Source organism: Myotis brandtii, unplaced genomic scaffold, assembly GCF_000412655.1.
Source record: "Myotis brandtii unplaced genomic scaffold, ASM41265v1 scaffold355, whole genome shotgun sequence".
Taxonomy (NCBI): Eukaryota; Metazoa; Chordata; class Mammalia; order Chiroptera; family Vespertilionidae; genus Myotis; species Myotis brandtii.
In genome coordinates this window covers 1,162,183-1,174,299 of record NW_005363642.1, presented here as the reverse complement: position 1 = coordinate 1,174,299, position 12,117 = coordinate 1,162,183, and the positions used below count along the sequence as shown (strand labels likewise).

Below are 12,117 nucleotides of genomic sequence, written 5' to 3'. Positions count from 1 at the left end.
GTCTCTGAGGTTCCCTAGTCTTTTGAACCAGAAGGTCCAGAAGGCTGTGAATGCTGAGAGCTGCCACTCTGGGTTGCGTCCTGCCTCCTTTCTGGGACATGGTCCATCAGGCTTTGTTAACACTTACACGAGCTCCCACTCTTTATTATAAAGTGGATTGTTCATAGCAGTTCTTTAAATGGATTTTCTCACATAATTCTACAACTGTCCTAAGAGGTTGTCATTACTATTATTCCCACCTCTACTGAGGAAGAAACGGGGGCACGAAGAGGTCAAGTGATTTGCTCAAGGTCACCCAGCTATTAAGTAGCAGAGCCAGGCTCAGCTGATGTGGCTCAGTGGTTGAGCATTGGCCTATGAACCAGGAGGTTATGGTTCAATTCCTAGTCAGGGCACATTTCCCAGTTTCGGACTTGACCCCCAGTGGGAGGTGTGCAGGAGGCAGCCATTCAGTGATTCTCTCTCATCATTAATGTTTCTATCTCTCCCTCTCCCTTCCTCTCTGAAATCAATTTATACTAATAATAGAGGAATATACAAATTGGCCGGGATGCTGTCACATAACAACCAATCAGGACCGGGGTGGGGCCGTGGCAGAGAGCTCTCAGCACGCCTGCACCGGGAGTCCAAAGGGTGTGGAGAGGAAGGGAGAGCAGATAGGCAGTTAGGGGGATCAGGCCAGGTGGGGAGAGCAGATAGGCAGTTAGGGTGATCATGCAAGGAGGGGAGAGCAGATAGGCAGTTAGGGCGATCAGGTCAGGAAGGGAGAGCAGATAGGCAGTTAGGACGATCAGGCCAGGAGGGGGGAGCAGATAGGCAAGGCAATCATGTAAGGAGGGGAGCACAGATAGGCAGTTAGGGCGATCAGGCCAGGAAGGGAGAGCAAATAGGTGGTTAGGGTGATCAGGCCAGGAGAGGAGAGAAGATAGGCAGTTAGGGGGATCAGGCCAGGAGGGGAGCACAGATAGGCAGTTAGGGCGATCAGGCCAGGAGGGGAGAGCAGATAGGCAGTTAGGGCGATCAGGCCAGGAAGGGATAGCAGGTAGGCGTTTAGGGGGAATCTGGCCGGCAGCAGAGAGCAGATAGGCAGTTAGGGGGATCAGGCCAGCAGGGGGAAGTAGTTAGGCAGTTAGGGAGATCAGGCCAGGAGGGGGAGAGCAGTTAGGGAGATCAGGCCAGCAGGGGAGAGCAGTTAGGGCCATCAGGCAGGCAGGCAGGCAGAAGAGCGGTTAGGATCGGATTGCAAGAGGGATCCCAGATTAGAGTGGGTGCAGGCCGGGCTGAGGGACCCTTCCCCCACCTCCTGTGCATGAATTTCATGCACCGGGCCTCCAGTAAAAATATATTTTTAAAAAGTAGCAGAGCCAGGATTCAGCTCAGTTGGAGTGGCCTCAGAGCCACTCTGACTCGTTGCTCCTCACTGCTCCCTTCATTGTATATATTAGTGCTACTCATCACTGGACACCAGGGATATAAGAAACACAGCCCCAGTCTTCAGAGTCTAGAGCAGGGGTGGGCAAACTTTTTGACTCGAGGGCCACAATGGGTTCTTAAACTGGACCGGAGGGCCGGAACAAAAGCATGGATGGAGTGTTTGTGTGAACTAATATAAATTCAAAGTAAACATCATTACATAAAAGGGCACGGTCTTTTTTTTTTTTTTTTTTTTTTTAGTTTTATTCATTTCAAACGGGCGGGATCTGGCCCACGGGCCGTAGTTTGCCCACGGCTGGTCTAGAGGGTGAGGTGGGAAGAGGCAGCACCAAGGAGGGACTGTGGCTGGAGCCAGAGTGAGGGAGGCTACATAGGAAGTGATGAGTCGAGGGGCTGGAGGAACCAGATCTCGGGGGCCTTGGAGCCCAGCGAAGCCCTTGGCCCTGTTAGCAGATTTCTGACACCATGCTCTGCTGGCTTAGCGCAGACAGTCCTGATCCACAGGAGAGAATGGGAGAAACTCAACGGTGAGGCATATGGCAGAGGAAGGGTTGCCTGGGCTTTGGGATTCCTGCTATCTTGTAAGCCACTCTCTCTCTATCTAGAAAGCAACATGTGCCCGCCTTGCCAAAGTTGTGAGGACTCAGTGAGAGGCAGAAACACTGGAAGCCAGTGGCAGTTCCTGATGACAGGGGTTTGCTTCTTCTCGTTGCCCTTCACAGCTCACTTAGCTGCAAGTTCCTGGGGCTGTGCTGCCCACCTCCCTTGCCCCAGATGTGTTGCATAGTCCTAACTAATAACTGAAGCATGGACAGAACCTCTGGGAACATCTGGGCTTCCCTAGGACCTTTGGTCAGCCTTTGTCTATCTGACAAGTTTATAAAAGCAAATCCAGGGCCCATGGATTTAGAGCCAGGGAGAAGGTTGATATTAAAATAGGGTTGGCCACCTGCTAGCACAGCCATCCACCTAAGAGAAGCTTCCCTTGTTGACTTCAAGAATCAATTTCTTTATGTTTTTAGTCTACGTATAGTTGGCATACAATATTATATTAGTTTCAGGTGGACAATATAGTGAAGAATCAGTTTCTGAAGGGGAGATTCCACCACTCACCTCAGTCCAGTTCCTGTTGCAAGGTAGCTATTTGGAATCCTCCAGAAGCTTGGCTTCTCAGCCCGTTTCAGACATGAGAGCACAGCAGTGTGCTTTGAATTTGAACTTAAGGAAGTGTATGGTTTAGCAAGCAATTGAAGGCTTATGTGGTTTGTTTCAAGTTCTTTGCTTGTATCCAAAGAACATTCCATTTCATCTTTTGGATTCAAAGGCTTTTTTTTTCTTCCTACTAACTAGACTTTTCTAACTCTAGGAGGCTGAGCCTTTCAGAAATTCCACCCTTTAGTTTCCTTAGGGACTTGTGAGAGAAGTTCAAACAACCGGACTAGTAAATCATTGCTAACTTGTAAACTATTCCTTCATACATTCATCAAAGAACCACCAGATTCCTGTGCCAAATGCTGGGGACCAGGGAAAATGTCGCTGCCTTCTGAACCTCCCATGAAATCGGGAGAGGTAAAGTTTATTAGCAAGTAAACGAATGACAAGTGTGTTGTCCCTCTGCAGGAAAGGGGGCTGGCACTACTTTAGATATATAGAGATGTATCGTAGGAGGAAGGCTCCTCCGCCAAGGTTGAGACCTGAGCTGAAACTGAAGAGCGAGAAGGAGGCAGCCATGCAAAGACTTAAAGGAGGCACTTTCCAGATGAAGGCAACAGTGAGTGCAAAGTTCCTGCTGGGGCAGAACACAGCGTGCTCAAGGAGCAGGGTAACTGGAGCAGAGTGAGTGAAGGGTCAGGAGGGGGGGAGGGGTCACGAGAGGAGGGGTGCTGGGACTCGCAGGCCATGGAGAGACACCTGGCAATAAAGTCATATTTTCCCTCATGCATTTTGCAAATTACACTATTTATTCTTTCATTTGACATCTTTATTAAGCATTTTCTAGGTGCTAGGCACTCTAAGATGTAAGACTAGAGAGTGAACAAATAATATAAGAAAGATCAAAATAGCAAGAATGTCGCTTGGTCATGACAGCTAAGAAGGGAAATTCATGTTGAAATGAGGGTCACAAGAACTACTGGGGTCTGATGAGAACATGAAAGCAGAACCTCAGACTCGGGCTGGACTTCCCCCTGTGCAGGGATATTTGAGAGAAAGCTCCCAGTCAACCCCAACTCTAGCTGTGTGACCTCGAGCAAGTTACTTAACCTCTCTGTGCTTGAACTTCCTTGTGTGTCCTATCAGCTCTTGCTCAAAGTAGATGAGAGAGTGACTGTGAGGTGACAGAGCCCAGTGCCTAGCAGGCAGTAAGTACTTAGGAAATGTTGGCTGAACATTGGTGGAGCATTCCAGCATCTTAGGTGGGAAAGAAATAGTCTTTACTGATCTAAATCTACCGAAGTTTAATGCTAAGGAAAAGAGGTTGGGAGAGAATTTTTTGGTGGATATCAAACTCTGAATGTAAGCCACTAGCCATCTTTATGTTAGTAATCTTGGAAACCATTATGAAATAAATTATTTGCATAAAGTTTTATTTGTCCCTGCATTCTATTTCCCCGTTCTCATGTAAAACCACAAACAATTTTTGTTTATCGCTACTGGCCTTGAGGAAATAGGATATTTTGCTTTACTCCTTGGATATGTATTATGCATTAAAAAAAAATACAGTAGCACCTCATAAAGTTTCAAAAGTAGAGCGAAAAATTTCCCATGATTTCATCACCCTAAACAATCAACACTTAGACATTTTTTTGTCTCCTCCCTATCTTTGCAAACACATCTTAACATGCTTTCAGGGAGAGTGTGCCATGACCTTGCTTTTATCCTCACACCCCTTTCTCTTTCCTTTGTAGAGCAAGAAGTTTGTCATGTGGTAATACAACTTTAATAAGTCTACTTTCTTACTGGTGCATAAAAGTCTATCTGGTGGCTTCTGCCATAATTTACTTAGGCATTTTCCTGTTGGTAGACATTTTGGTTGCTTGCAGTATTACATTATTTTCAACTGAACTGTAATGAGCAGCTTCACAGTGTTTTCTTTCTTTTGGCTTATTTCTTTAGGATAAGTTCCCAGAAGTGGAATTTCTGGTTCAAAGGGTATGAATATTTTTGTGTGTGTGACTCTCTACATATTTCCAGATTGCTTTCCCAATCGGCTGTGCCCACTTTAAACGGCTCCAGCACTCTTAAGAATGACTGACTTTCACAGCCACGTCCACGGTCTTGGTGGGCTGCTAACCTGAGTGACTGTCGCCTAAACTCAGCAGCTTGCAAATGCAGCAAGGGAAGCAGGGGAAGGGCTCCAGCAGAGCCTTCGATCCAGGACCAGCCCCAGGGCTCAGTGTGTCACCTGCACTTTGTCATTGCATGTTTGTAGTGGCCCCATGACCTCAGGGGTGGTGGGTCCCCATTTCCAGAGCTTGAGCCTGGGCTTGGGGAATTCATGCTACTTGCCTGACCCCAGGTTGAGTCGAGGTTTGTCTGACTGAACCCATCCTTCTGCCCCACTCACTGAACTCATCCCAGGACTCTCCTTGCCAGAGTTTGCTCCCCATGCATTGAAGCAAACTGGAGGAGTTCTTTATATCTGAGTTTAATCAGCTGTCACCCTTCCCAAATTTAGTCTGCTCTTCCAGAGTCAGTCTTCCTGGCATTCTGTGGAAGCACCTCAAAGAATAATTCTTTTTTAGTATTATTTTTAAATTTGCATGTGTATTTAGCAAAGTAAAGTACTCAGTAAAAGCTTAAAGCTGGATCCCAAGCTTAAATCTATTAAAGACAATGTGGTTGGAAGAACGTAGACTTTGGGAGTCTGATTGTTAATTGAGTCACCTTGAGTAGGCTGCCTAACATCTCTGGGCTGTAGTTTCCTATCTGTACAATGAGAAACAAGCAGGTCCTTAAAAGGCTAGAATGAGATGACAGTATAGTGCCCTCCTGTACCTGGCAGGCGGTGGGTAGCAGAGGGCATGGGTATTGTTTTAGGGGGTGGTGGGATGAATTTGATGTCTTCTCCTGGTGTCTTAACTTTTGTGAATTCATGGGAGTTGTGTTGCTGGTCAAGTGCCTGCCAGACCCAGTAGCCCCAATGGAACCTAGCTTTCCCCCAAGTGGAGCACCGGGCCTTGTGGGAACCTGCCCCCTCTCACGTTCGTGGGCGTGGGCTTCTCATGCATTCTTCCTGCTCTTAGCAGTTGAGGCAGGAACCAGGAATAATATTATTGTGGGTTCTGCTTTATATATGCTTCATATTTTTATTATTTTATTATTATTTTGTATTCCTGGAACTATCTTCCATCTGTTGCTTGAAGAGCAAAAGCAGATGTTTTACCAAAAAGGTCCACATTAGGGGCCAAGTTTCAAACCCCTTTTACACTGGAAGGCTCTGGTTTTCAGAGTGATGGATGTAAGTTGCACACATTTGTCTTTCCTCATCCCCATCCAGGGTCCTCTTGATTTCTCTGCCTTCAGAACCCCAAGAGGAATGGGTTGTTGGCAGTGAAATGAAGCATCCACATAACTCAGACCTGACCGCCATGGGCCTTTTTCTTTCTTTTTCCCTCATCTCAAGGCCATGACTCCCTATTTTCTCAAACTGCCACATAGGTTAGGTGCCCACCCACATCTTGGGCTTTCTGCACTTGGGCTGCCGTGAGCATTGGAACGTCTTCTCCTCATGTGCTTGGTTAAGTGACACAAGTGTCACACATTCCTGAGTTCAACCCCAGCTCAGCCACTCAGCAGCTGCGTAAACTTAGATTTCTCTGCCCCTCCACGATGTTTCTTCCTGAATAAAATCTTTACATTGCAGGCAAGTATCCACATTGCCTGGCACACAATAGGAGCATTATGAATAAAAGCTATTTTGATTTTTTTTAAATGAAAGTATACCTCTTCTTACTGTTGCAGATGTCTTTAGGAAGATTGTACTTTAAAAACTCAGATCAGTACTAATGCCACCACCATCACCATCTATAATAATAAAAGCATAATATGCTAATTAGACTGGACGTCCTTCCGGACGACCTTCCGGACGAAGCGGGGCTGCGAGGGAAGCCCAGGTCCTGGGTGCCTGCCAGTGGCCGGAGGGAAGCCTGGGCCCCAGGTGGCTGCCAGCAGCTGGAGGGAAACCTGGGTCCCGGGTGCCAGAGGGAAGCCGGTGCCGGCAAGAGGGGGAAGGAAGGCCTACTCTTGCACAAATTTTGTGCATCGGGCTTCTAAGTTATAATATAAAAGCTTATTTTTCTCTAGGGCTCATGGTTGACAGTAGGTCCAGGAAGTAGGATTATTCTAGTTTTCTACATTAGATTAAGTGATTGGCCCAAGGTCTCCTGCTGGTTCCAGGCCAAGGCAGGATTAGTGTTAGGCCTGCCGTGGGGCATCTTTACTGCCTGGATTATCAGGAGTCCCGGTTTTGGGAGACACCTTGTCATATAAAGGGCAGCCTCTTCTCTCAGTAGGCCAAGCCTGTAGTCCTCAGAACTGTAAACAAGAAGACCCAAAAGTGGGCTGGGATTCATTTTCGTGTGGCTCACCAGTGGCGACAGTGGTTTGTCCCATGCCCGCCCCCGTGCCCAGCTGGCGAGTGACTGGAGTAAAGGATAGCTGCCCCTTTACAGAACACATGCTGGCTGCTTCCTGCCCATCCCCCAGCTTTATCTTAGAACCTTCTAGCAGCCCAGCGAGGTGGGGACTACCATCCCCATTTCACAGATGAGGACATTGAAACTCACGGAGTTCAGAGGCCTTACCCAGTGTGGCACAGCTGGGAGTCCAACACAGATCTCATATGCCTGACTCCAGAGCTGTTTACCTGTGGCCATCAGCTAAAGTCAGGGACAGTGGTCTGGAGGAGGCCTCTCCTGTGGGCTGCCCTTCTGCTTCCTGGCCTCCAGTTGGTGGGCAAGTCAGCCCCAACTTAAGACTCAAAGGGAGCAAGCAGGCCCGAGGTGAAGGCTGCTTTCTGCACAAACTTCTCTGGCTTCCGGGGCCTGGGCTTCTGCTGTTTTCCTGCTCTCTGGAAATGCCTAATGACCACACAGGATTCTTCCAGACGCCTCTTCCAGGGGCCAAGAATCCCAGCGCTAATGGAGCTGCCTCTGCCCCCAGAGAGCTGGCAGGGGAGGCTCAGGGCACTAACATCACTGAACACCTGCCAGGTGCCAGGTGTGCTGCCCCATCAGTAACATACCCTGGTGGAAGGCCAAGAGACCAAGGCTCCGAGGTGAAGGGGCTCATCCAGGGCGGGGCAGGGTTTTAATGGGGTCTCGCTGGCTCTGAGCCCCACAAGCATCGCCTCTCTTCTGCCGCCCCTGCCCCTACATTCAGTCGGTGGGACCTTGAAATACTTTCTCTCATGATTTGGATTTCCAAATTCCGTGCTGGTTTAGTTGAAAGAGGCCTGGTTCTAGCCCTCTCTAGATGTGTGCCCAGGCAGATCATGTCACCTCCTTGGGTGTCATCAAGGTCACATGACACGAGGCTAAATGTCCTGGCAAATGACAGGTGCTCAGTTGAGGGAAAGTGGCCCACGCCTGAACCCGTGGATATGGATAACTGAAAGAGGCTGTGCCCTTCGCAGTTTTTTGGTTTTTGTCTTGCCCTGAAAGCACCAGAGCCATGATACTGGGACGGGGGGAGAGGCAGACTTTGTTTTGTTTGTTTTTAATCAAATGTCAGTGTGAGTTCTCCATGCGAAGCATTTCACCAAAATGACTGCAATCTCACCTTTCTCTGTCTCTGCACTGTCCATTCAGGCCATCCGGGTATTCTTCATGCTCCGTTCGCTGTCACTGCAACTACGAGGGGAGCCGGAGACCCAGTTGCCACTGACTCGGGAGGAAGATCTGATTAAAACCGATGACGTCCTAGATCTCAGTGAGTTGGCCTCTGAGTCACAGCAGGGGGGACACTGTGGTGCTGACTCACACGTCACTGGAAGGGTCGGTGTGTGACCTGCATTTTGTACTGGTGTTGATGTGTGACCTTGGTAATAGAGTGTGCATGTCCCATAAAACTTTTGAAGAAGGGGACCCAGATTCTAGGCACTTTGATTCTGGGCTTGCGGGTTCTGCTCTCTGGAGACCAGGCGGAGCTGTGCAGGTGGTTTACTAAAAGATCTGTGCCAGGGCTTTGGGGATCCACAAGCTCCAGGATCTCCGTCCTCCATGCAATCATAGCAGCATCAGTTTGATTGGTTGTGTCTATTAAGGGTTTTCTGTATGAATCCAATTATTAAAGGGTTCTGCTGCTTAAAAAAAAAGGGGGGCTTTCAAAAATGCAAATCACAGCCTGACTCAGTTGATTGTAGCATCAGCCCGTACACCAAAAGGTTACAGTTCAATTTCTGGTCAGGGCACATACCTGGTTTGCAGGTTCAATCCCCAGTTGGGGCATGCATATGGGAGGCAACCAATCAATGTCTTTCTCTCTCTCCTACCCCCCACACCCTCAAACATATCCTTGGGTGAAGATTAAAAAACAAAAGGAAGCAAATCACCAGTATTTAGGTAGACATGAATAAAAGCTTTGGAGGCCAGAAAACTGTGCTCAACCTGAATCCTTGGACTATTTATTTAATACACTGCAGCATGAGGCTGAGATTTAAAGGAGACAAAAGGTATAAAGCCTGATCATTTTACCATAACCCTCCTCATGTGTCTACATAGCTCTCTCTTTCCTTGATTTGCTAGGGAGCAGACAAGGTGGTTTTCTGATTCTTAAAGGCATTGTAGTATATTAGGACTCTTTAATTATAATGGACAGAAAACCTAACATAGGCTTGCTTAAGGAAAAAGCAAGGGGAATTGGCTGGTGTCACTAGAAAGTCCAGGATTAGCTGCCTTCGGGGATGGCTGGATCTAGGTGCTCAAGCAGTATCATCAGGAAGCTACTACCCTGCATCTCTCAGCTCTGCTTTCCTCTGTTCTGGATTCATCCTCAGGAGGGCTCTCACCAAGTAGTGACCAGTGGCCATCAGCAGCTCCAAGATCTGTTGAAGCAGCTAAGCAGCCCTGACAGAAACAGAGCTACTCTTTCCCTTTTATGGAAGTCCGGGGCAGTGTTCTCATTGGCCCAACGTGGGTCATATGACCATCCTCGAACCAGTCAATGGTCAGAGGCAGGGGTCCTCAAACTACGGCCCGCGGGCCACATGCAAATACAAATATTGTATTTGTTCCCGGTTTGTTTTTTTACTTCAAAATAAGATATGTGCAGTGTGCATAGGAATTTGTTCATAGGTTTTTTTTTATTTTTTTATTTTTTTTTAAACATATATATTTTATTGATTTCTTCAGAGAGGAAGGGAGGAGAAAGAGAGAGAGAAACATCAATGATGAGAGAATCATGGATCGGCTGCCTCTTGCACGCCCCACACTGGGGATGGAGCCCACATCCTAGGTACATGCCCTTGACCAGGAATTGAACCCGGGACCCTTCAGTCCGTAGGCCGACACTCTATCCACCGAGCCACACTGGCCAGGGCATAGGTTTTTTTTTAAACTATAGTCCGGCCCTCCAACAGTCTGAGGGACAGTGAATTGGCCCCCTGTTTAAAAAGTTTGAGGACCCCTGGTCAGAGGAATTCAACTCAGTGATTGGCTAGGCTCGGTCATATGCCTGGAGTTGGAAGTGGAGCCTGTTCCTTTTGAGCCCCATCACTTGAGAGAGGAAGGAAAGAGCCCTCATGGGAAACTTGTAAAGAAGAAATGGAACCTGAGCAAGCAGGAACAGCAAATGCCATTCTTTGTTGTGTAGTATGAGGAGAGGGGTCCTTGTTTTAAATCAGCTTTATGAAATATAATTTACAGCCAATAAAATTCACCAAGTTTAGTGTACAATTGAATTAGTTTTGACAAAACGATTCAATTGTGTGACCAGCGATCATGATATAGACCACTGAGGGTTGGCTTTCAAGCCAAATACTCCTGCCCTTGAGCAAATGACTGAAACCCTCACAGTATCTGTTTTCTCGCCTAGAAAATGGAGATGACCTTCTTTATATTTGGGGCTGTTTTGACACTTGAGTGAAATGTAACTTGAGCCCTGGCTGGTGGACTCAGTGGTTAGAGCATCAACCCTCACACTGAAGGGTCTTGGGTTCGATTCCCAGTCAAGGGCACATACCTGTATTGCTCTCTCACATCGATGTTTCTTTCTCCCCCTCACTTCCACTTTATCTGAAAAGCAATGAAAAAAAAATCCTCTGATGAGGATTAAAAAAAAAAAAAAAAAGAAATGTGACTTGACCAAATGTGTCTAGCATATAGCTATTCTCAGGAAATTGTTGTCAGTATCACTCGTGAATTAAATGAGGTGAAGCATATGAAGAGCAGAGTAAGTGGTTATTATGAGTTTACCTGGCTGTCTAGCTTCTTTTTATGCCTCTTTATGTTCTTTTTTTTCTTGGAAGAACAAAGAAGCTATGTTCCCTCTGTGCTCTATGCCCATCTCCTTTGGCTTTTCATTTTTGAGAAATGGCCATAGTGGGTTCTGAAAGGGTTTAAATTGATCAAGTTTTCTAGAAAACTACAAACCAGTCTTTTTCTGATTTGATTCAAAGAAAGAAAGGGAAACAGCTTGCTTTAAAGGGGGCTACTGTATTCTATTTGAAAATGGAATTAAATTTTATGCTGGGAACTCACATTTCCTCCCTCTCCCGCCAAGAATGGCCTGCTGAAATAAAGGTTAAAAGTATTTCACTTATCAATTTTAATTGATTATATTGCTAGTTGAGATCACTTAACTGAGCCTTTTCGGGGAGTTGGCCATTAAGAAAGTAATGGCTGTCTATCTTTACCCAGTCTGGTTGCAAATTATGTCTTTGTTAAAGAGGATGCCATCCAGAAAATATTAGGAATTATGGATTTTGCAAGTACATGGCATAGAATAAGCTCTACATGTGTTGTTGACCTGTGTTGGTGTGTGTGTGTGTGTGTGTGTGTGTGTGTGTGTGTGTGTATGATTTTTTTAAAATGCTGGAATGGCCAGAGGAATTCAACTCAGTGATTGGCTAGGCTGGGGTCATATGCCCGGAGCTGGAAGTGGAGCCTGTTCCTTTTGAGCCCATCTCATCTTCCATTGGGGGGAAATTAGCATGCTTTGCGTTTCACAAGATGTCCTCTGTTTGTACAAAATGAAGGAAGCATCATAATGTAGGCGGAAGCATTTGTATTTGGTAAATGATTGGAAGCTGGACACACTTCTTATGAGCTTAATGTTTTGTTTCCCTAACAACAACAACAAAAAAAGGAAGCTGAGTCAGGGAGAAAAGTTTAGGGTTGGTCAACTTTTATCTAAGGTGATATGGTCTGACACACTTAAAGAAATGCTTGCTCTGTACAGCAGGAAGAGGTGACAGAAGAGTGTATTTACTAAGCTTGTCACACTTTGATAAGAAACCACAGTTCATGAGTGCTCAGGAGCCATCTCACATGCCTGCTGACCAGCAGCAGGCCTCTAGGCCAAGTACGGCAGGTGAGCTCTGGTGGGGTGACTTCTGACAAGGATCATCAAAGGTGCATCAACCTGTTATCAGTCCCCCAGAAGGAAGCAAACTGTCCTTAAAGCCTGTCTTGTTTTCACTGTAGAGAATGGTGGGGGCAGAGGTCACAAACTGGCTGCCAAGGA

General features: G+C 46.8%; 1 protein-coding gene across 5 annotated transcripts in view; it reads left to right on the top strand.

Annotated features, from left to right (window-relative positions):
* The window catches only part of CLEC16A (C-type lectin domain family 16, member A), a 231,483-nt gene that overhangs the window by 101,597 nt on the left and 117,769 nt on the right, over nucleotides 1–12,117 (top strand). For all 5 annotated transcript variants that reach the window (XM_005871741.2, XM_005871740.2, XM_005871739.2 and 2 more), the window contains one exon: nucleotides 8,244–8,364. In XM_005871741.2, coding sequence (XP_005871803.1) covers nucleotides 8,244–8,364 — 121 coding nt within the window. The remainder of the gene's footprint in view (nucleotides 1–8,243; nucleotides 8,365–12,117) is intronic.